Here is a 20,504-nt window from a genome sequence, read left to right as displayed (position 1 = left end):
CTACCAGCTGATGCACTGCCAACCGATTAAAATGTTTCGGTATGGTTATCGGGCTACAGTGTTGTTTCACGAAAAAGTGGAAAAATTGTTTTTGAAGTTTTTCAAACTTGGCGCAATAAAAAGTATGAAAATCAGGAATCTTCCCAAATCATAATTGTTAGTAGTAATTGCCTTTTGAAATTCATAACCAGTACCGATATTATTAACGTCTTAAGTACCAGTAATCGTTACTGAAGAATTCTGAAACCTTTTGTATTTTATTTGATAATCTACATTTATAAGAAGGTTGCACAAGATAGCACACCGCTTTTTGTAATCCAAACTGTTAATTTCGACAGTTTGAATGAACTATATTGTTTCCATTGACTACTATTGCACGTTTAAATTCTTCTATATTTTATAACGATAACAAGAAGCTTACTAATATATGCTATATATATATATATATATATATATATATATATATATATATATATATATATATATATATATATATATATATATATATATATATATATATATATATATATATATATATATATATATATATGTATAAATAAGCAAATAAAAGTCCCAAAAAGGAGCTGTGTTTGACAAAAATCAGACCAAACAATAATTTGAAAGATAATTTTCTTTGTGTAGCCGAGCTGGAACCGACACCAAAATATGATTCGGTTTTATTTCCTGAATAACATATTTTTTACAGTTTACAGTTTACAGTTAATACAGAAACATTCAGCTGTGCCGTTTTCTTAAGTTCATAATTGCTTATTCTTTTCATAATGTACAAATATTTGTTGAGTAAATAAACAAACGCAACCCGACGAGTTTTTATTTTGTCTGATAAGAAATGGCTGAGGCACAAATATAATATGTAGTGTATATTTTTCTCTCTAAAGTCTCTACTCAGTGCTGTGCTATAGAAATTTGAAATTTAATTGCCATGGTGATATTTAAGTAAAAAAACAAATATTAAAGCAATATGAGAGTTTTGTAAAACTGGCTATCTTGCTGCCGTTGCCTTATCAAACAGCACTCAAATGTTATCGGGCTCTGTTTCGAACTACGCGGCTCAGTACAAGCAGGAAAAGCTCGCTCTTTTACTCGCAATCGCTCACCAGCTTGTATATCTCGCATTTGAGCGCGCTTCACGTCCCCATTTCACATTTGGGGTTGTCCATGGCTGCCGGTAGTCTAACGTTTGAGTGTTACAATTTTCCAAAATAAAAGCCGCACAACGAACGCATTGAGTTCCGAAGTATTTCACCAACGAGGGGTTGAATTGGTTTGTTTACAACAATTCTGTCTCAGTTGCGAACGCGTTGCCTCGTGATTAATACGTGCTAACGGTACGAGGAAGCAGAATATCAAAAGAGATCCAAGAACACGGCATACGAAACGCTATTAAAAACTGTTGAGCGCCAAAAGAAACTAGCACAAAATTACAATAACAACAGCACGCGAGGCGCCATTATAACGGTCATTTATAAGCCAAACACACGCGTAAGTTCCTTTGAGAAAAATACAAATGTTGAAAGTAGTGGCCATCACTACAATCATGTATTTTTTGAAAATTTATTGCCTTTGATTCTTTTGAGATCTCCTTTGTTTTTGAATTTGTTGTTGACATTTCGACGCCGCCAAATGTTTTCAATTTCATGTGTTTCGAAAATAAAATACGAAATAAAATAAATACGTTGTATGAATGTATAGATACATGTATATATGTATGTAGAGATAGTTAGTGTATGTGAAGGCGCGCACGTCTTAATCAAAGCAGGAAAAATATAGCGTACAATGCCACAAAATGACGCGGCTTTTTGGCAAGCGACCAATTCTAATCGTAAAAAATGTCTAGCCTATACATAAATACGGTAATATTTATTCAAGCATTTGTTCCCTACAAACCAAATGCTACAAAACAATATGTATTATTTATTATAATTAGCTTTTCTATAAAACTAATTAGTACCTCTGCACTCCATTTCCTTAATTTAAGAATTAATAATTTCTTTAATTTCTTGTGCCCCCTTAAACATTTACTTAAGCACTGCTCGCTAAAAATATTTTAAATTAATTAAATAATTACTCAAAGGCGGATGAACCTTTTTGAGTCAAATGCTTACTTTGCAAATAGATAATATAATTTGTTTTTTAATTCTAACTTTTATTGGTCGTCATTAGATTAGACATTATTATTATTTGTATTAACACGTTGCGACATCAACGTCAATGTACCTGATTGTACAATTTTTGCTTCATTCTTATCTTATCTGTTTTATAAAAGCTGAATTCCATTTAAATGAAATTGAAAAAAAAAGAACAAAGTATTGATACTTCTACACTTATGTAATACCTTAAAGCACTTTGTTTTTCTTCTGCTATTCTAAAAGTAGACTGACATTACTACAGTCGGATATTATATTATTACTATGAAGGATGCATTATATATAATAAAGCATAACATGTAATTATGTGCACTTAAAATAGATTTGTCATTTAATTAATGAAATTGACTCCTTTATGCTATAAATTGTAATCAATAACGTGAATTATTTTCATAAGATTCTTATTTGGAAGCCCAACTTGTAAGCACAAGTGATACATATACAAAAAAAAAGGAAGAATGTATCTATACTATACTTGTACTTATCAACATTCATTACAAAGAATTTTCTTTTTTTTATCTCATTTGGCTTACTATTACATCTAGTCTATCATTGCTCTTCATCGGCGATTTAAACTACTACACAACATACGTATACGTTGGAAAATATTGACATGTTCAAAATACTAATTATATATCATGTTTTGATAATTCCTTAAATTTAAAATGTTTGGTGCTATCTATTGGTAAAATATGTTACATAACCATTTGGCCATTTGCCTGAGCTCCTGGGCAGGCAGACTGGTTCGTGACAATTGACCAAATTAAATACAAGCACGCTTGATTGCACGTAAGCACACGCACATATTTTCCACTGAAAATGACCGTCGGAAAAACCAACTAACAAGACAAAAACACACAGACATGGAATCAATGAAAATCAAAGCCCTTTCACATCCGGGCAAGCAAGAAGGAAAAAGGAAAATACTGAAAAACCGCATCTTGCAGATTCCTGCACCCTACCCTTACATCTATCTAGACACATATAACGGAATTCTTATCAATTGATTTGAAAGGCAACGTTGCGTATGAGTGATGCCGAATGCTTGGGCAGTGGCCGCAAAAAGTGGCTGACTATGAGGAAAATAAAAAAGAAATTCCAAATGCTTACGGGGCAGCTAACGACTGGCCTGCACGGAATTACCAGCAGTCTTAACTTTGCCCCCGCACATGGGGCATGTCGTATGGTTGCTTATACGCGTCGTTTACCGAGCACAACCATACGCCTTGGCATCTTCTGGATTCTGTATCGATTTGATTGGGCTCACTTAGTTTGCTAGTTTGTTGCCTTTTACACGCTTCAATAAAACGTTGAGCCTGTGCGTGAGAGCGAGGCAAAGTTGATCCGGCCTGATTCAAGACAAGTTATGTTGGCCTTCACAAAGTGCCGGATTTCAATTTGTTGTGCTCTCAGCAACCAAATAAATTAAATTCGAATAAATGATCCAAAATAAAATTAATGAAATAAATGGTGATATTAGAGAGCACAACTCCACAACTTTTTTATTTACGAAGGAGTGTGCATTTGTGATAAATAGAAGTCTGGGCGATATATCAAAGGCACTGCTACACATATAATGGTGTGCAACATAATTTGTTAACGCTCCTACAATTTTTTACATAATTATATTTATTACTTCTTTTCTCTTCACTGCAAAACGTAAATGAATAAAATTGTTAATTTTAAGTTAAAGTACTAATTTAAATTTGCTTACGTTGGAAAACAAACGTTTTAGTATTATTGAAAATAATTTAGCTATTGGCCAAGATTAGCTTTCTTTCTAAATCGACAAGAGTACGCTGAAGTAACTATAATATATGATTTGAATGCACATCTGTCCATACTTTAAAAATGATTTTTTGCTTACCTTTATTCAGCTTTATATGAGAGCTTTACTTTTTCACATTGCAAGCATACAAATAGATATCATTTTCAAAACCTGAATTCTGCGTTCTTATGTTGTTGGTCAGATGTGTGAATACAGAGAAGTAATGGAAAAGCATTGTGTTCATGTTCCGTACTAAATAAAAGCTACGAAGTCAATCAATATTAGCTGACTTGGCTTACATTATTAATGCTTGAGTTGCTATTCCAACTAAACTACGTAAACGTTCACATGCTACACAGTCGTATGTACTCGGATATGTATGTAAGAAGAAATTAATTGAATGGCTAAGCGGACTTAGCTGTATTGAAGCTACAAACCTCAAACGAAACCAATTAAGCTAAAATGTTTGCCCATTTTATCGTGCTTAAGGCCATCAAGTGTACTTCAAGACACAAAGGACTCGTGTATAGTGAATCCTAAATGAATGGAGTGAACTCTCAGGGTAACTCACAGACCAGACATCAGGCACAATGCATTGTAAATAAAATCATAACAATAACAATAAAAACACATCAAAATCAATCTGTCAACAAAAGTTGAGCATCCCAAGAGCTGCAAAGTGCTGACAACAGCGCTCAAGGCATAAAAGTCACGAACACTAAGTGTATACAAAGTGTATATACCAAACATCCTGACTGCGTCCTGACAATACTGATGTCGCTCAAAGCCACCCTCCGCCGACATTTTTCACTTACATACTCGTACCGTACAAAATATCTGGTTTATAATGCCGCCGTGAGGATGCTGAGTTTTCAAGTATTTAAATACAGCACGCACTTGGCTTTGTAACAAAATGGGGAGAGCATCGCCTTCGCAGCGGAGCTGAAAAGCAAATCCCATTATCATTAGACTCGCAAACAAACGAGCACGGCGCACAATCTCATCATCAACGTCAGCTTGTGAAAGAAAAGGAAACGGCATGCCGGATTTCAGTTTATTGCGAAAGGAAAAGCAAACAACAAAATGGCGCCAACATTGTCAGCCAGATTGTTGCTGTTGCAATGCTCTTGGCCAGGATGATAATGATGCTCCTGCCGTTCTGTTGCTCGTTACGACTGTGCATGCTGCCTGGCTGCCTTTCTTCTGTCTGCTCGCTTGGCTTCCTGCCAGCAATTTAGCTGCTGTCTGTTTGAGCAGCCACGCGGCAACAGGGCGTATACTCATTGAAAAACTTGCATCCGCTGCTCCCTGCTTGTATGTGTGTGCGTGCGCTTGCGGTTGTGTGCACTGAGGCGTGGGTCTCGTATTCCTATGTGTGTACGGCCATCGGTCCCACAATATGTTGCCAGATTAGCTGATGCTAGAGTTTATTGTTCGTTGCAAACAACAGATTTCCTCATTCCCACTATGCACAATCCCTTCGCACATTGGCGACACCCCGCAGCAGTTCGCAATTTCGCTTTTTGCAACATTTGATTTAATTGGATTTAAAGCTTTTAAAGTAGACAATGTACCACTGCCACTATGTATGACTGCCTCAATGGACATACATATATCCAAATGTAATTTCAAACTAAACTCAGTGAAATAAGTATTTCGTCCTTGTTTTTTAAATCTAACCACAGAAAGTTACTCACAGACTGTTTGCGAAAAATTAGTGAATAGATTCGGTTCAACTCTTTTAGCATTCTCAAAAAAAACTTAAAAACATATTTTTCAGTAATAGTAACTGCGATGAAATACTTCAATTACCAGATAACTTTATCAAATAGCTGTCAAAGAAACAATTTAATTAGAAACAGAGTTTTTGCAACAAGAACTCTTTTGCTTTTAAAAATATTGCACTATATTTGCATATTTGAGATTTTTTGGTTATACCTGATGATGTTGCATTAATCGTGGATTGGGAGTATGTTGTTGACCAAATGCAGAAAAAGTTACAAAGATGTGTTTTCTAACAAAAATTGCATATACTTATATATATGATGCAGTAGGGTATACTGTTTAATTTATCTAAATTGCGATTCAATTGGGTGCCATCTGTTTCTAGCTGCTGCTTCTCACTTTAACGATCCACTTTTTAAAACGGTTGAGCTGAAACATATTTATTCTCTATAGATTAGCAATCATCTTTCTTTAGGCCTGTAACTTTTTTACCCAAAAAGAAAAGCTATAAAATCGTCTTTATCTTCGCTGATACTCTTTTGTACCAATTATAAAAATTTATTCTTTTACATTTAATGCTCTGATTCCAAATTGACGCCACTACTTTGATTCAACTAACAATTTTGATCATATATAGAATTTCTATCTTTGTATTTTTTTACATTGATTTTTAAAATTTAATTCTATGAAATTGAAAAGAACGTTTTTACTATTTTATATCTTTGCGTTTGTGCAGTCGTCCAATCTTTTCATGTTTATCAAGAATACATATACTGCTTGAGGTCTATCATGGGTAAAAATCTCTACCCAAAATGCGTTTGTCCATATACTTATGTCGCTTACTTCGCAATGTCCTGCACGGCTTTCATTTGCATTTCCATCTGCTGTTGCAATCCTCTTGCTTGCTTTGGCTTCCATTCTCACTCATTTCGAAAATGAAAATGTCAACATACGAGTTCTATATAGTATCAACGAATTGCAATTTGTGCAGCACTCAGTGTTGGCAAAGGATACTATGACGGCTAGGGTACGACAGCTTGGAAATTGCTTTTCACGACTGCCGAATTTAATGATGTACGTAAGTGCCTTTAATTCGGAAATGGGAAAACTTCGACCATACATTAGTTAACTTATGGGGGGGCACAGTTTTGGCCGCACTTTGTATATAATTTTAGCAGCGCTAAATTTTAAAATTGCTGCTTTAATTTAATGTGAACACAAATAAATTGGTTTGCGGTCCCCCGCAGCGGAAATACGAGTAACGGCTGCAGCACCAAACATAAATGGCGTGTGGGCGCGCATTGGAGGTGGAGGGATGGGTGGGTTGTGAAAATTTCGTTGCGGAAAATTGCAACGGGTCTGCAGCTAATGTGCGCATTTTCATTAGCATCTGCTTGGCTCACACCGGAGGAGACCACATCATGCATGAAATGCATACGGGTGACATAAATTAAATGAGAATGTCACCTCACGGTGGGGCATTTCAGTTGGGAGTCTAATTCTGAGGCATTTGATATTTCCATGCGAAAGAGCGACAATAAAAAAAATTCGACAAACTGCATTCAGTTCAACAGAGTTATGGCATTAAACGTGCATTGTGTCAGTTTTGTAACATTTTGATGCAAGATAAAAGCATTCTAATGTCTTTGAATATTGCCATTAATTTTTAACTCAATAGAAGTGCAAATTACGATTACGAGCGATGCAAAACTTGGAGTGCTGCAAACAATTCGTGCTTGGCACGTCGTTAATTACGAGTCCCCTGCACAAGCCGCCCACATTGTCTGCTGCGGTTTAAGCCGAATCGAAAGCCTTAGCCAGAGTCGCAGCTCTAATCGAACATACTTAGACAGCCATTCGTGGCGGTCATGCGATAAACTGGCCAGTTAATTCAATTAGCTTTAGAACTTTATTTAACTGGAAATACTTCCAATGCAACATCGTCGGGCCTGCATGCTTGTGGTCGGCATTAATATCCGACATTAGCTTTCAATTTCAAGTCACGTTCAACGCTCTGTTGACTTTAAGCGCACACGAAGTTGTCGCCTTTATCGGCTGTGGGCCATTTGTCCAGGCCACCGGCACAAATCGATTCCGCTTTGCCAAGCACACACACAGTTTCACAAAATTGAAAATACAATTACTCGTATATTTCTATACATATCGGAAAAGCATTTGAACTTTGCAGCTTGACAAACAATTTGCTTAAAATTTGCAACTGTTCTATGGCATGTCAAGCACAATTGTCTCAAACCCGGGCCCATGACTTTGATTTATGCCATAACACACAAAAAATGGTCAATAGCAAGTCAAATGTTGATATATTGAAATGCAAATGCGTTATTTATGACCCAGCTAGTACTAAATCATGTGCAACAACTTGTTCCGCTGTTTCCATGCGATGTTTTCCAACAAAAAAGTATGACGAAATTATTGAATTCTCGGAGCAGCCAGGGCTTTCATTTGAAATCAGTTAGAAAACTGTATATAGATAGGAAGGTTTTTAAAATACACAATGTATAAGAAAGCTTTATTATTGAAAACAGCATTCAACTTCTTTTCTGATGTGATTTTGAAGATTTTTAAAAAGCGCATTTGGATATTCTATATGAATATCATAATAAGTGCCTAAATGTTCTTTTGTTTCTTTTGTTTAGCTAAGGGCAGCTACCTTGACATGCAGGTTGTCATAATTAAGTGAATCAGACCTACTGTTTATAATTAAAACACATAAAATAAAATAAGGTCTTTTGTAAATACATACTCGTAGTCCAATACAAATTTGATTCTTAAGATTATACTTATAAGAGTCTGGTGTCGTAACTAAGTTTAATCTTTAAAATCATCCAAAATACAAACATATTTATTGTACAATACGAGTATTTGTCAATTATTGTTCTATATATTTCATCATATTTGTTTGTATTTTTTTATTGATTATTAAGTCTTTTTAAAAAATAAATGTATATAGGTTCTTTATATTTCAAGTAAAATTTATTTGTATATATTTTTTTTAATTACTGTTTTTTTTTCTCTTTCGTAATCTAAATAAATGTTTCTGTAGTGAATTTTATTTTATCATATTTGTTTGTATTTTATTGCTGATTATTAAGACTTTTTACAAAGTATATGTATATAGGTACTTTTAATTCCAAGTAAAATTTATTTCTATATATTTTGAATTGCTCTTTCTGTTTTTTTTTTCTCTTTCGTAATTTAAATTAATGTTTCCGTAGTGAATCATTCCATTAAAGTTGAAGCATACTTATACATCAATAAAGAATGGCAATTATGTAACTATTAAAGTAATTAAATCGATAAGAAACACTTTGTTTTATTGCTAAACAGCACATTTATTACAAATTATTGTCTCACTCACATGATACATAAATGATCCAGGAGTCAGTACTAACCCAACGTTAGGTAGAATAATTGATGGTGGCGTCTGTTAAATTTCCACGTGTCGCTGATCACGACTACTTACCATATAATCGCATATTTATGTAAGCACATATGTTTGCATATTCATATGTACTTATGTATGTATGTATAGCATCTGCATAATATTCGCAAGTAAACGGATATCCCACAGTCTCAAACCAATTGTGATATACAGCATCTGATATATAGTTGAAAACATGTTGGACGCACATATATCAATGAATCGCTGCTGATGCTTGTGATTCCGTCTAATGAATAGAAATATTAAAATGTTAATCGCTTTAGCCACTGCACTCGAAACAAGTTTGCGCGTGTGTAGCTGGCCTTAAAAAGATTAAGCACTTAATTGAAGTAAGTTGACTAACTGATTTCATTTAGTTGGCAGTTTGTTATCGTTGTCCACCTATCTTCGGCAGCCAACGTTGATACAAAGTAGCTTTTTATAGCCATGGTTGTCCAATAAAATGTTAAACATACAATATTCTTAAATAAGTTGTCTACAAAGTATTGGGCGGTCTTTTAATAACTTTGTTAAGCTTTAATTCATTAAAAAGTTTACATTTATAGTCATTTCATTATCAGCTTTGTCGAGTTGAAATGCGTTTGATAAAATGCCAATCATTACAAGTAAGTTGCAATATACACTAAGGCTCCATGAATTCAGCATGCATGTATGTATGTAGTAACAAATTATTTTAAATGGTGCTAATGTTTTTTTAATTATCGCAATACAAACAAAACCTCAACGAGTCGGGCGGGCACTTAACGCCACTAAATGCAATGCTCTCTGCTATAATTCATGAACATGCATTAACATATGTGCTAAACTGACACTAATACGTACGAGTATATCAGTATGAATAATTGAGCAATTGCAATTACAGTACCAACAGCAATAATAACAACAACAAAAGTTAAGGTGACGCTCAACATTTGTAGCTGTCAATTAAATTGTCAACACGGCACGGGAATCGTGGCGCTCGATCTCCACATAATTGAAGACCACCCATGCGCTATTGACAACTTGTTTTCAGCACTCGCCATTTCGGGCAGTCAAATTGATAGCAATGAAACAATAAAGATTGGTAAAGTTATGAAGATATTGGTAACGCGATGGCTAAATACCCTTCACTCTCATTAATCATAATTTCTCCCGCAAATGACAGCGCTTTTGATTTCGATAGCTAGCTGGGTAAACCATTTTGTTACAATTAGACTTGAAGAATTGTTAATTGCGTATTTCGTTGCAAACATTTAAAAATTAATTTATTGCCTACATGTTAGCAGCGTAGTAGGAGCGTGATATTCATATTCAAATGACCAACCCCCATGGTATTTCAATTGTGTTTCTATCAGTCTCGATATCAACATGTCCAAGTTTATTCCAAATCATATAAGTTGAGCCCATTGAAAGCGAAATTGGTAGTTGCAAGTTTTTTCTAATACCTCAACATAATTCGAAGCTGGCTATGGCTATACGAGTATGTTAGTTTTATTTGAACGTTGAAACCAAAATCTCAACTCAATCGTATTAAGTCAACAGTGAGGGACAAAGAGTGATTGAAACGGACAAACAGACAGACACCATTGATTGATTACACTTAATATTAAAACTGTGACATGAGGTCTACAAGTATAATATGGCGTTTTCCTTCTAATGCATGCATTTTAAATGAATACGCCCTTTCATTTAGTTTTCAAAGACGCTAAATAAACGTAAAAATGACAGCAGCAATAAGTACTTTTTATGACCATAAAAAATGCAACAACTATTTGCACGATTAGTTGACACGTTGTGGCAGGCTGTATGTAGTAGAGAGATAGCTCGGAGTTGTGAAGTTATTTCCGACAGTTCATTAAGTGCATGACGTTGTGAAAATAAATTGTGCAGCTGCATTGTTTATTTAGCTTTATTAACTAGCGAGAGCATTCATGGGGGAGTAATAAAATAAAATAAAAAATGTACATCATTATTTTCAGAAGTGCTCAACCTACATATGTTCTCTCTAAATAAAAAGGGGGCTTACTTTTTTGTTTATCTTTTTTGTCAACTAACTTATAATAGTGTGACAGTCATAAATTAATTGACTTAATAGGTACAAATTTTGCCTCATATAATAGAGTTGTGTACGAATTTCGGACATTTTGTTTTTGTACATAGCAATTTTGTAAAAAATTTCAACTAACATACAAATCAAACAACTATATTGCAGTAGTCCCAGTCCCAAGCCAGCCAAACAATCCTTAATGCAAAGTCCTCTATTATGTGCATGCATTTTATGCGTTTATGTAAAAATATAGGAGAATTTAGGTAGGCTATCTAAGCCGGAATATAAATCAAAAATAACAAATTTAAACATAAATATGTATAAGAAAAGGACTGATAGGCGCATCTTTTCAATTATCTCTAGAAAATAACACATGGCTGCTTTACAATTACATGAAGAAAAAAACGATTCTCTCACTATCTATTAGTCAAGAAGTTCCTTTAAACACCGTTTATTTACAAATAGATATTTTTTTTAAAAAGGTCCTACATGGCGTATGCGTAATAATCATACGCACTGTTGATTATCCACACTGTCATTTGCTTTCGTATTGCTGGGCATTGTTTTTATTTCGTCGATTTTTCATTGTTTTCTTTAACAAAAAATGCAACGGTGCATGACAAGCCAAAACCAAGATATCGGATGTTAATTAAAAGCAAGTTGTGGTTTAAAATTTTAAATACATTCATTCAAGCATGTGCAAAATAACAGACAACAAGAGAAATGCGACAAAGTGGAGGCTCGGCCTGGACAAATGAGCTGCAACACATATACCGCAAGCTGTTCAGACATGAGTGGAACAGATAAAAACAACAGAAACAAGTTCTTTAAGCCACAAGATAAACAGCCGCAAATTAACCTTTCGGTTTTTGTTGTTTCTCCCATGTGAAGCATGACTAAGGCAGCATAGCTATATAGTATAATAAAATATTCCATTATCAAATATTCCATTCAACTGCGTGAAATCGTTTGTCACAAGATTTGCATAATTTAACGTGGTTTGCCTTCTGGAATGGAATAGGGTATTCCCGCTTAGTAATTGTAACACTTTTCATTTAAATAATCTTCGTCACAAGCAAATAAAACAACAAATTATAGACAACAATAACAACAACAACAACAATTACAGCAACCAAACTGTTTTGTTTACGCGCACTCTTACTATACAATAAACAAAATGATTTAAATTGTTGCTACACAACCGTCGACTCATCTCCAATGGATGCGCGCGCCTGTGCGTGTATTTGTGTGTGTGGGGGTATGGATGGGTGCTTAAAGCTATGTACACGTGCCTAGTTCACCGCCTGGTCGCGCTTCCGACATGGCCGACTGTGCCGCATTGACTGGGCGCATTGACAGCCAAAAATCTGTGCAATTATTTTTGGGATAAACAAATGAAGCGCATTGGCTAGCTTGACAAACAGACCGTATGTACTTGGTTTAAATATGAGTATACAAGTAAGACGAAATAATTTAATAATCCCACATTCATTTATTTTGCATTTTTATATATTTTTCGCTTTTAATTTGCATCTGGTGATAATTGCCCGCGTCAAACAATAAACCTGTACATACTTGTATGTATATACGAACACAGGGGATAGGGGGAGAGTGAGAGAAAGAGAAAGAGAGAGACGCTGTCTGTCTATGGAGGGACGGTCAGGGGCGTAACTGAACTCTCAATGCAAATAAGCATCAACAATTGAAAATTGTTTGGCCACAGGCATTCGTTTGGATTGCTCAGTGAATGTCGCATATTAATTAAGGCATAACGGCATGCGCTTCGTTTGAATACAATTGTAGCAGCTGTTGCGGCACCACAGCTGGCAGCGCCTTTGGCCACGCCCTCGCCACCTTGTTGGTGATTACCTATATGAAAATATTGGCAAGGGGCAAGAACTGGACAACTCACTAACAATAGAATACTGCAGTAGTACAATGGCTATACAATAAAGCTTGGACTTGCTGCCTTCTCCAAATCACATACTATTAAGAAACACTGCTCTTCACATTCAATCGAATAGAATAAATACGATTCAGTAAAGTGAATCAAGCTAACTCTATTGTTATTCTCAAATTCGAAGCGCATGTGCTTCCTTGTGGTAATTATTGAATTTATTATTTAATATTTCTAGGAAGATCTTTGAGAGAGAATCATAACTGATGAAATTAACATACTTTTATAAATAGTTTTGTTGTTTTCAATGCCCTGAATTATTATTGAATTTATTATTTAATATTTCTAGGTAGATCTTTGAGAGGGAATCATAACTGACGAAAGGTACCTGCTCTTATAAATTGTTTTATTGTTTTTAATGCCCTGTATCCAAAGTTTAGTGATAGTTTAGTGGTAATTCTTGAATTTATTTTTAATATTACTAGGAAGATCTTTGAGAGAGAATCATAACTGACTAAAGGTACCTACTCTTATAAATTGTTTTATTGTTTTTAATGCCCTGTAATTTTTGGAATTTTTGTTTTGGTAATTACTTTCCGCTTTGCCACTATTCTGCACTGAACACTTTCACGAACCCTTTGTCACGTTTAAGCACGCATAGAGACACACCCGCCCGTCTCTAGCTTTCCTTTCTAATTATAATTGTGTACAAATAGTTCGTATTTTAATTTTGATAAAACTTACATGTCTTGTTTGAGTAATTGCTCCAATATTTATAGTTCTAAATCTAATCCACGAAATGAATAATCAGCTTTGTGGAAATAAACAATATTCCACTGCGATTACCTCAATTATTATATAGCGGGCTTCAGCTCGATTCAACCGATTGGCTGATTGTCTCGATTGTTTTTGTTTTTTCTTCACTGTAATTTAAAATAACAAAAACGAAAATCTGTTTATTATTATTGGCTTTGGTCCGCTTTAGAAACTACATATATTTTATTTTGACTAAGACAAAATGACTATACTTTTCTGCTGAGCTTAGTATATGTATACTCCACGACCGCACGTGATCAGTGTGGATATTATAAGTCTTTAATCTTTATATTATCTACCCTTTTCCACTGATTCGGGGATTAATTTGTAATGGCTTCATACCTCATAGTTCAAAGAAACTCTCGAGGAAAACACGAAGCGTCGAAAACGTCAATTGAAAGAGCAGGAAATGTCGCGCCAAACTTGACTGACCGGCAAACCAAAACTAGTCACGCATCACGACGCTCTCTGTTTTCTGAGCAGACTCTTTCTCTTTCCTTCTCTTCTAGGCTTTCCTTACACATGCGACTTGATCACTCGTATGGAACAAACCGAAATTTAAATACTACGATCACATAGGTTATAGTAGACATATGCATGTGTGTACGAGTATGTATGTCCGAAGCGCGAATGCTCGAATCGTATCGTATAGAACGATCGATTCGGCAATGCAGTCAGCGTCGCTGCCGCCGCTACCGCCGCCGTCGCCGTCGGCGTCGCCGCCTCGATGGCTGCACACTTGGATCCAATGCCTTCAGTTTTTGTTATCCGGCGCTGCTGGCAAATTCTCGTTCTCAGTCTCAGTTGGCACACGTCGACTGTGCAGGCAAAACGGCCGGACGCTGCCGTCGCTGCTTCAGTGAGATTAAAATTTCGTCTCGTTCGGGTTGGGCGTCGGGTTTGGGTTCAGGTTCAGGTTCAGCCCAAACATTACTTACGAGTATATATAAAGTTGAAACAGTGGCGATGTTTGGCATTAATAATCTTATTTGCATCGGCTACGTCGGGCTACGATTTAAGTGCAAGTCTCAACATTGAAAAATTTTAATCACATACAAATTAAATTAATATTAAAAGTTTATTCCCCGATTATATTTATATATCCAATGTGCGCTATTGGATTTTATCAATCAAAAGTCAAAGACCAACGAAAACAACAAATAAAATTCATTGGCACATAAACAAAACCTATTCATACGCAACAAAAAGCGTGCATCGCACATTTTACGCTTTGCAAACGATATAAATTTTCCTTGGCGAAATTTTTTATATTTGCTGACGACGTCGGTGTGGTGTTTGCCTTTACAAACACCAGAAAACAAGTAGCATTGTTTATTAATTCGCAAAACAAAAGAAAGAACAAAGTTAAAAAACTAGATACCTGGGTAACTGGCAGAGCAACCGCATCGCGTGACGCAAAAGAAATCCAGAAACTAAATATAAAATGGAGGTTCAAAAGATGCCTGAGCGGCCACTGCTGCAGTCTCAACGTAAATTGGCAAACAACGATGCAATAATCCTTGACTCCAGATGTGCGGTAAGTGTGGCACGGAGAAACATGTTGTATTATGTAGATAACCCTGCTGACCGCCGACTGCCGATTTTGTAAACAAACGTGCTGTGTGTTTGCCTTAGGGGCTTTGAGTGCTAGAGACGCGCACTTGAAGTCCGCCGATCTATAAATATAATTGTCTGTGCACCAACAATAGAATATTAAGAGTGTAAACACAACGATGGTGGGCTGTTTCAAATTTATTTTAAATACACATGAGACTACAATCCCGCATTGATTGATCCACAAATAGCAAGCATATTAGCAATTTTACTGCTTCATTATGATGATGAGTGATTGATATTTGCAAGGATTTCTTTATTTATTTTTTACAAAATAAACCGTAATTATGCAGCGAAATTTATATTTTATATACATATGTACATACAAATTGAAGAACTAATATATTTGAAATAATTGAGATCCGTTAAGGATTGCAGAGATGCAAAAAAAAGGCAAAAGGAAATTTAACTTGTGGCTATAGGTTTGCAAATGTGAAGAAGCACATTTCATTATAAAATCTACATATATTAATGCTGAATTTTAAAATTCAACTAATTATATTCATTAAATTTAAACTGCTTTGTTTTCTCCGCAGAAGAGTTGTGTTGTTTTAAAATGTTGTTTGACATTCACTTAGATTTTACATGAGGTCTTGAAGCCCACACCCTTCACATTTTGTGCTTGGGTTCAATTAACCTATTTGTATTTAAATATTCTTAAAACATTTAAGCGTAGGTTCAATTAATACGCTTATATTTAAACAATTGTTCTTCTATTTTTTTATTTAACGATTTTAATAAAGTACTTGTATATCCTGTTGAGCCGAGCTCAAATAGTTTGCTATTTCAATAAGTTCGTAAGCTTTCAAAAATATTACTATTTCCTATAGATGCAGCGCATTATTAGGAATATGTGTTTTAAGGGACTCTAAAATTGTTCATGCATATCTTTTCCAATTAAACGTATGAAGATGTCATAATTTCCTGCCCAGTCATAACAAATCGCCTTTTTTAATCCGCCAGAAACGATTCTGGCCATCACTTTTCTGACGTACAACTGGAAAATTTTCATTGTCATTCTTAGGGCCGTCAGCCCTGTACTTGAATGGTATAAATTTATTATGAAATCATTCAGATTTTGTAAGAACCGAAAGGCTGCTGATCATACTAATAAACATAAACATATAAATATATTTTTGACCAGCATCACAAGACGAGTCGCTCAAAATATATATCATAATATACATATTTGTATATTTCTGTAAAAGACGTACACACATAACATTTTTGCGAATAAGGCGTAGTCCAGCAACTAATCTTCTATTCACAGCGATTTTCAATCAGAAATGCATTTGGGTCTAGTAAGAAGAATTATAATAGAATAGATACAACACATTGGTCGAATTTTTGAATATATGAAGATCTGAATCATGGACTAGCTGCAAACTTGATATATGTATAAATATAAATTAGCGACCGATCAATTAGAAATTATATACTGGAATATATTCATTTACGGCTATAATTCAGACAATATTAACACACATTACGAAAACTCATATATTTCTTACTAACTCGGCCATAGGCCCATGGGGCCTTGATAAATTAGCAACAACTTAGTTAATCGCTACATAGACTAGCCAAAGCAACTAATTATGTTGAGTATTCAAGAAAAATGCTCGTAAATTAAGGCCTGTCAAAAAATGAAAACAAATTTAGAAGCTGCTGGCGCGGGCAAAAAGAAAAGCGCACATGTACCCCAAATGGAAATTCTTTCATCTAAGAGTAATAAATTTTCATACAATGTTTTCTAGACGCGACTTTTCCTATACATGTGTCCATACACTCGCATGAGTAAATAGGCCAGAAAAATTGCACACATTTAAATTCCAACGACATATTATGGATGTGTAATACGTTCCCAATTTAATGACTTGTTTTGTCTACTTCAATTTATACTTGCAGCTGAACGATCTATATCCCATAGCGCGTCTGACGCAGAAAATGGAGAGTGTGCTCGGTGCGGCAGGAAAGATGAAGGGGCATGATGATGATTGCCCCTACACCATTGAATTAGTGCGACCGGAGGATGGCGATCAGGTCGTAGCAATGCTCAAGAAGTTCTTTTTTAAGGTAATTGCAGGCAAAAAGTCAAGTGTAATAAAATGTAAATTACATTGGAGCCCCTTTCAATTTTGCACTAATTTCATTCACAATCAAAATTATTCTCACTGCTGCTCACACTAAAATATTTCCAGCTGCCACTTCGGCGAAAACAAAGCCCAATTTAAATAATGATTCTAATGAAATTCAATTAGAGAATTAACTGCGAGCTACATTTAATTAAATTAATTTTACAAGTTTTCGAACACATAAAAATGTGCATAGATTAAAATGCTTGCGAGATCTGTTGATTACCTAACAGATTGTGGTAAATTTTTAGCGCTTGAATTCTTTAGTCCTTGTCACCAGATGGATTGATTCATGCACTGGGAAGCCCCACAGCTCTAGGCCTGACAACTGTTGCACCTTCAGTGCCATTAACCCGATGAAAACGAGTTCGAGTCACTTTAGTAACTTGAGTCATGTGGCAGTTTGTATATTAACTGGTTCCCGTTCTACTGCGTCACACACCTTCAGTACTGGCGACTATAGAGACTGTCCATAACAATACCCACTGACTTAATATGTACCTAAACTTACAAATTTATGCTTTAATTTGAGCTACACTAATCCTCTTACCTGAGACTTTTGTGGCATTATCACAATTGTGTAAATTAAAGCTAAAATTTCCAAGATTTTGTAACTGTATGTAAATTTAAAATATTTTATTTATGCATACTAATCGTAGTCATTTTAGTTTTTGTGTGAAATATTCTAAAACTGTCTATGATTTAACCAGGTGTCAGGCATCAACAATTTCTTATCAGTCTGTTGTACTAAATATAATCAGCAATGTAATTAATGACCTCCTCCCGACTCACAGCTCACATAAAGCGTTTTATGCAAATCTTCCGAGATGCTGACGCGTTTTCATATGAAAAATGGTGTCCATAAATTAAATATCTCCATTTATTCCAATCTATAGTACTTATTGTTGTGCATGCAAATAGGCAGTAAATCATTTTAATGCAATTCTGCTATCATCAGGCATAATTAAAGCAATTTCTACAGCAGCTTATTGTTGTTGGCAATGAGGGCCATTAGTTATAGCTACATATATGTAGATGCATATTACAAACTTTACAAATTTATCGTAACTCCCGCATTTGTTATCTTCAATTCCTATAATATATTCATCAAGTTAAAAAAAGAATAAGCAATGAAAACTTAATCATGATGATGCAAATTACAAACTGCTTTTACATTTGTGCCTATTGAAGAACTTAATTTGTTGGCGTACTTATTTTTTGCATTTATTTTTCCACAGGATGAGCCGCTCAATACATTTCTTGATCTCGGAGAATGCAAGGAACTGGAGAAATACTCGCTCAAATCCATAACGGACAATTGCTCATACAAGGCAGTGAATAAGAACGGGGAAATCATTGGCGTCTACTTAAATGGCTTGATGCGACGTCCGGTAAGTTGTATGCGTAAACAACAATTGTTGGCACATATTAGCCAAAAATCAATTTAGATTGTGAATCTACATACATCCGTATTCGATACAGCCTATCATTTGCAGTTTGCAACTTCAAGGAGAAAGAATCATAGGCGCCATATAAAGGGTAAACCAACATCAACTTTTAGTTCAGGCACACTTATTAAATTTTCAAATTGACTAGAATTCCCCGTAGTGCAGGAATGTGTATTTCTATGTTTGTGCTAATTAGTTGCTTATCATTGACAAAATCAATATTGTCATGTGTACGGGTATAACAAAAAAAATGTTGGAAATAAGTACACTCGTACAAACTCATTTAGCGTGAATCAAACCCACATTAGTTCTGTGTAGTAATATTATGGATTCATGAACACATGTACTTATATTTAGGATTATTTTGAAACAAGTATTAACGCACTCACCCTCACTAAATATAAAACGTAAAACGTGGATTCTTAAAAACCATTAGTTTTATAAGAGTTTTTCCAAACAAGTATTCTCGCACTTACCCAATTATTGGCACAGTTCGCACTTGGATATCATTTAATCGAAAATTCTTTATATTTTATGTTCCTTTGCAGACATCGAGCGAATCCAACAGCGAGAAGGCGGCCGATTCGTGCGAGCATCCCAAGTTTAAAAAGATACTCGCCCTAATGGACCATGTGGAGGAACAGTTTAGCATATTCGACTTGTACCCGAACGAGGAAGTCATACTTGATGGCAAGATTGTTTCGGTGGACAGCAATTATCGCGGCATGGGCATAGCGGGTCGACTAACAGAGCGAGCCTATGAATATATGCGCGAAAATAACATTTCCGTCTATCACGTGCTATGTTCCAGTCACTATTCAGCGCGGGTCATGGAAAAACTGGGCTTCCACGAGGTCTATAACATGAACTATGCTGACTACAAGCCTGAAGGCGAAGTAATATTTAAACCAGCGTTACCGCATGTGGGAGTGAGAATTTTAGTCAAGGAGCTGGGAGAGAAGTCGACGCAAAAGTCCACATTGTAAATAGAATTCGAGTTGGGCAGATGAGACCTACTTATCGGTGTATTCGTTGGTTGTACAGACAGTAAATATTTAATGCTTTACTTTTGAATTAAGCATGTGATTCTTTAGTTTGTAGTTCGGTGGCGGGTCCCCCTTGTTAAAAGTAGTCAAGTATTGCACAACCTAAAAGTTATTGCTATACTTCTACAAACACTCAAGCATATTTATTAGATTTGTAGTAAGTGAATTGTGCTCTGTTTAATTGTTTCTACTACCTTAAAGTAAAGCCTAGCAACTCAAATGAAAAAAAAAATACAATTTAAATATTTATTTTTTAATAATTTGCTCAATTCTATTTTTAAGTGTTCAATGGCAAATATGTGCTCAAATAAAACCAGCTGTTTGAAAATGACTTTGCTTTATTAATTTTCAACGTATGTATCTGTATGAATGTTTAGCCTCTGCGCGCTCTGCCATTTCTA

At 35.2% G+C, this 20,504-nt stretch overlaps 1 protein-coding gene across 2 annotated transcripts; it reads left to right on the top strand.

Annotated features, from left to right (window-relative positions):
- The first annotated feature begins 1,228 nt into the window (after window positions 1-1,228).
- LOC115627728 (dopamine N-acetyltransferase) lies at window positions 1,229-20,434 on the top strand. Of its 2 annotated transcripts, none has more exons than XM_030523497.1 (4): window positions 1,229-1,503; window positions 17,383-17,550; window positions 18,848-19,000; window positions 19,606-20,434. In XM_030523497.1, the coding sequence occupies exons 2-4, from the start codon at window positions 17,422-17,424 to the stop codon at window positions 20,041-20,043; spliced, it is 720 nt and encodes a 239-aa protein (XP_030379357.1). In that variant the 5' UTR covers window positions 1,229-1,503; window positions 17,383-17,421; the 3' UTR covers window positions 20,044-20,434. The 2 variants fall into 2 exon arrangements, with proteins under 2 accessions (XP_030379357.1, XP_030379349.1); XM_030523489.1 differs by lacking the exon at window positions 1,229-1,503 and adding an exon at window positions 14,786-15,400.
- Window positions 20,435-20,504: the final 70 nt, after the last annotated feature.

Source organism: Scaptodrosophila lebanonensis, unplaced genomic scaffold (genome assembly GCF_003285725.1).
Source record: "Scaptodrosophila lebanonensis strain 11010-0011.00,11010-0021.00 unplaced genomic scaffold, SlebRS2 tig00000001-arrow-pilon, whole genome shotgun sequence".
NCBI classification, from domain to species: Eukaryota; Metazoa; Arthropoda; class Insecta; order Diptera; family Drosophilidae; genus Scaptodrosophila; species Scaptodrosophila lebanonensis.
This window is presented reverse-complemented; position numbering and strand designations above follow the sequence as displayed.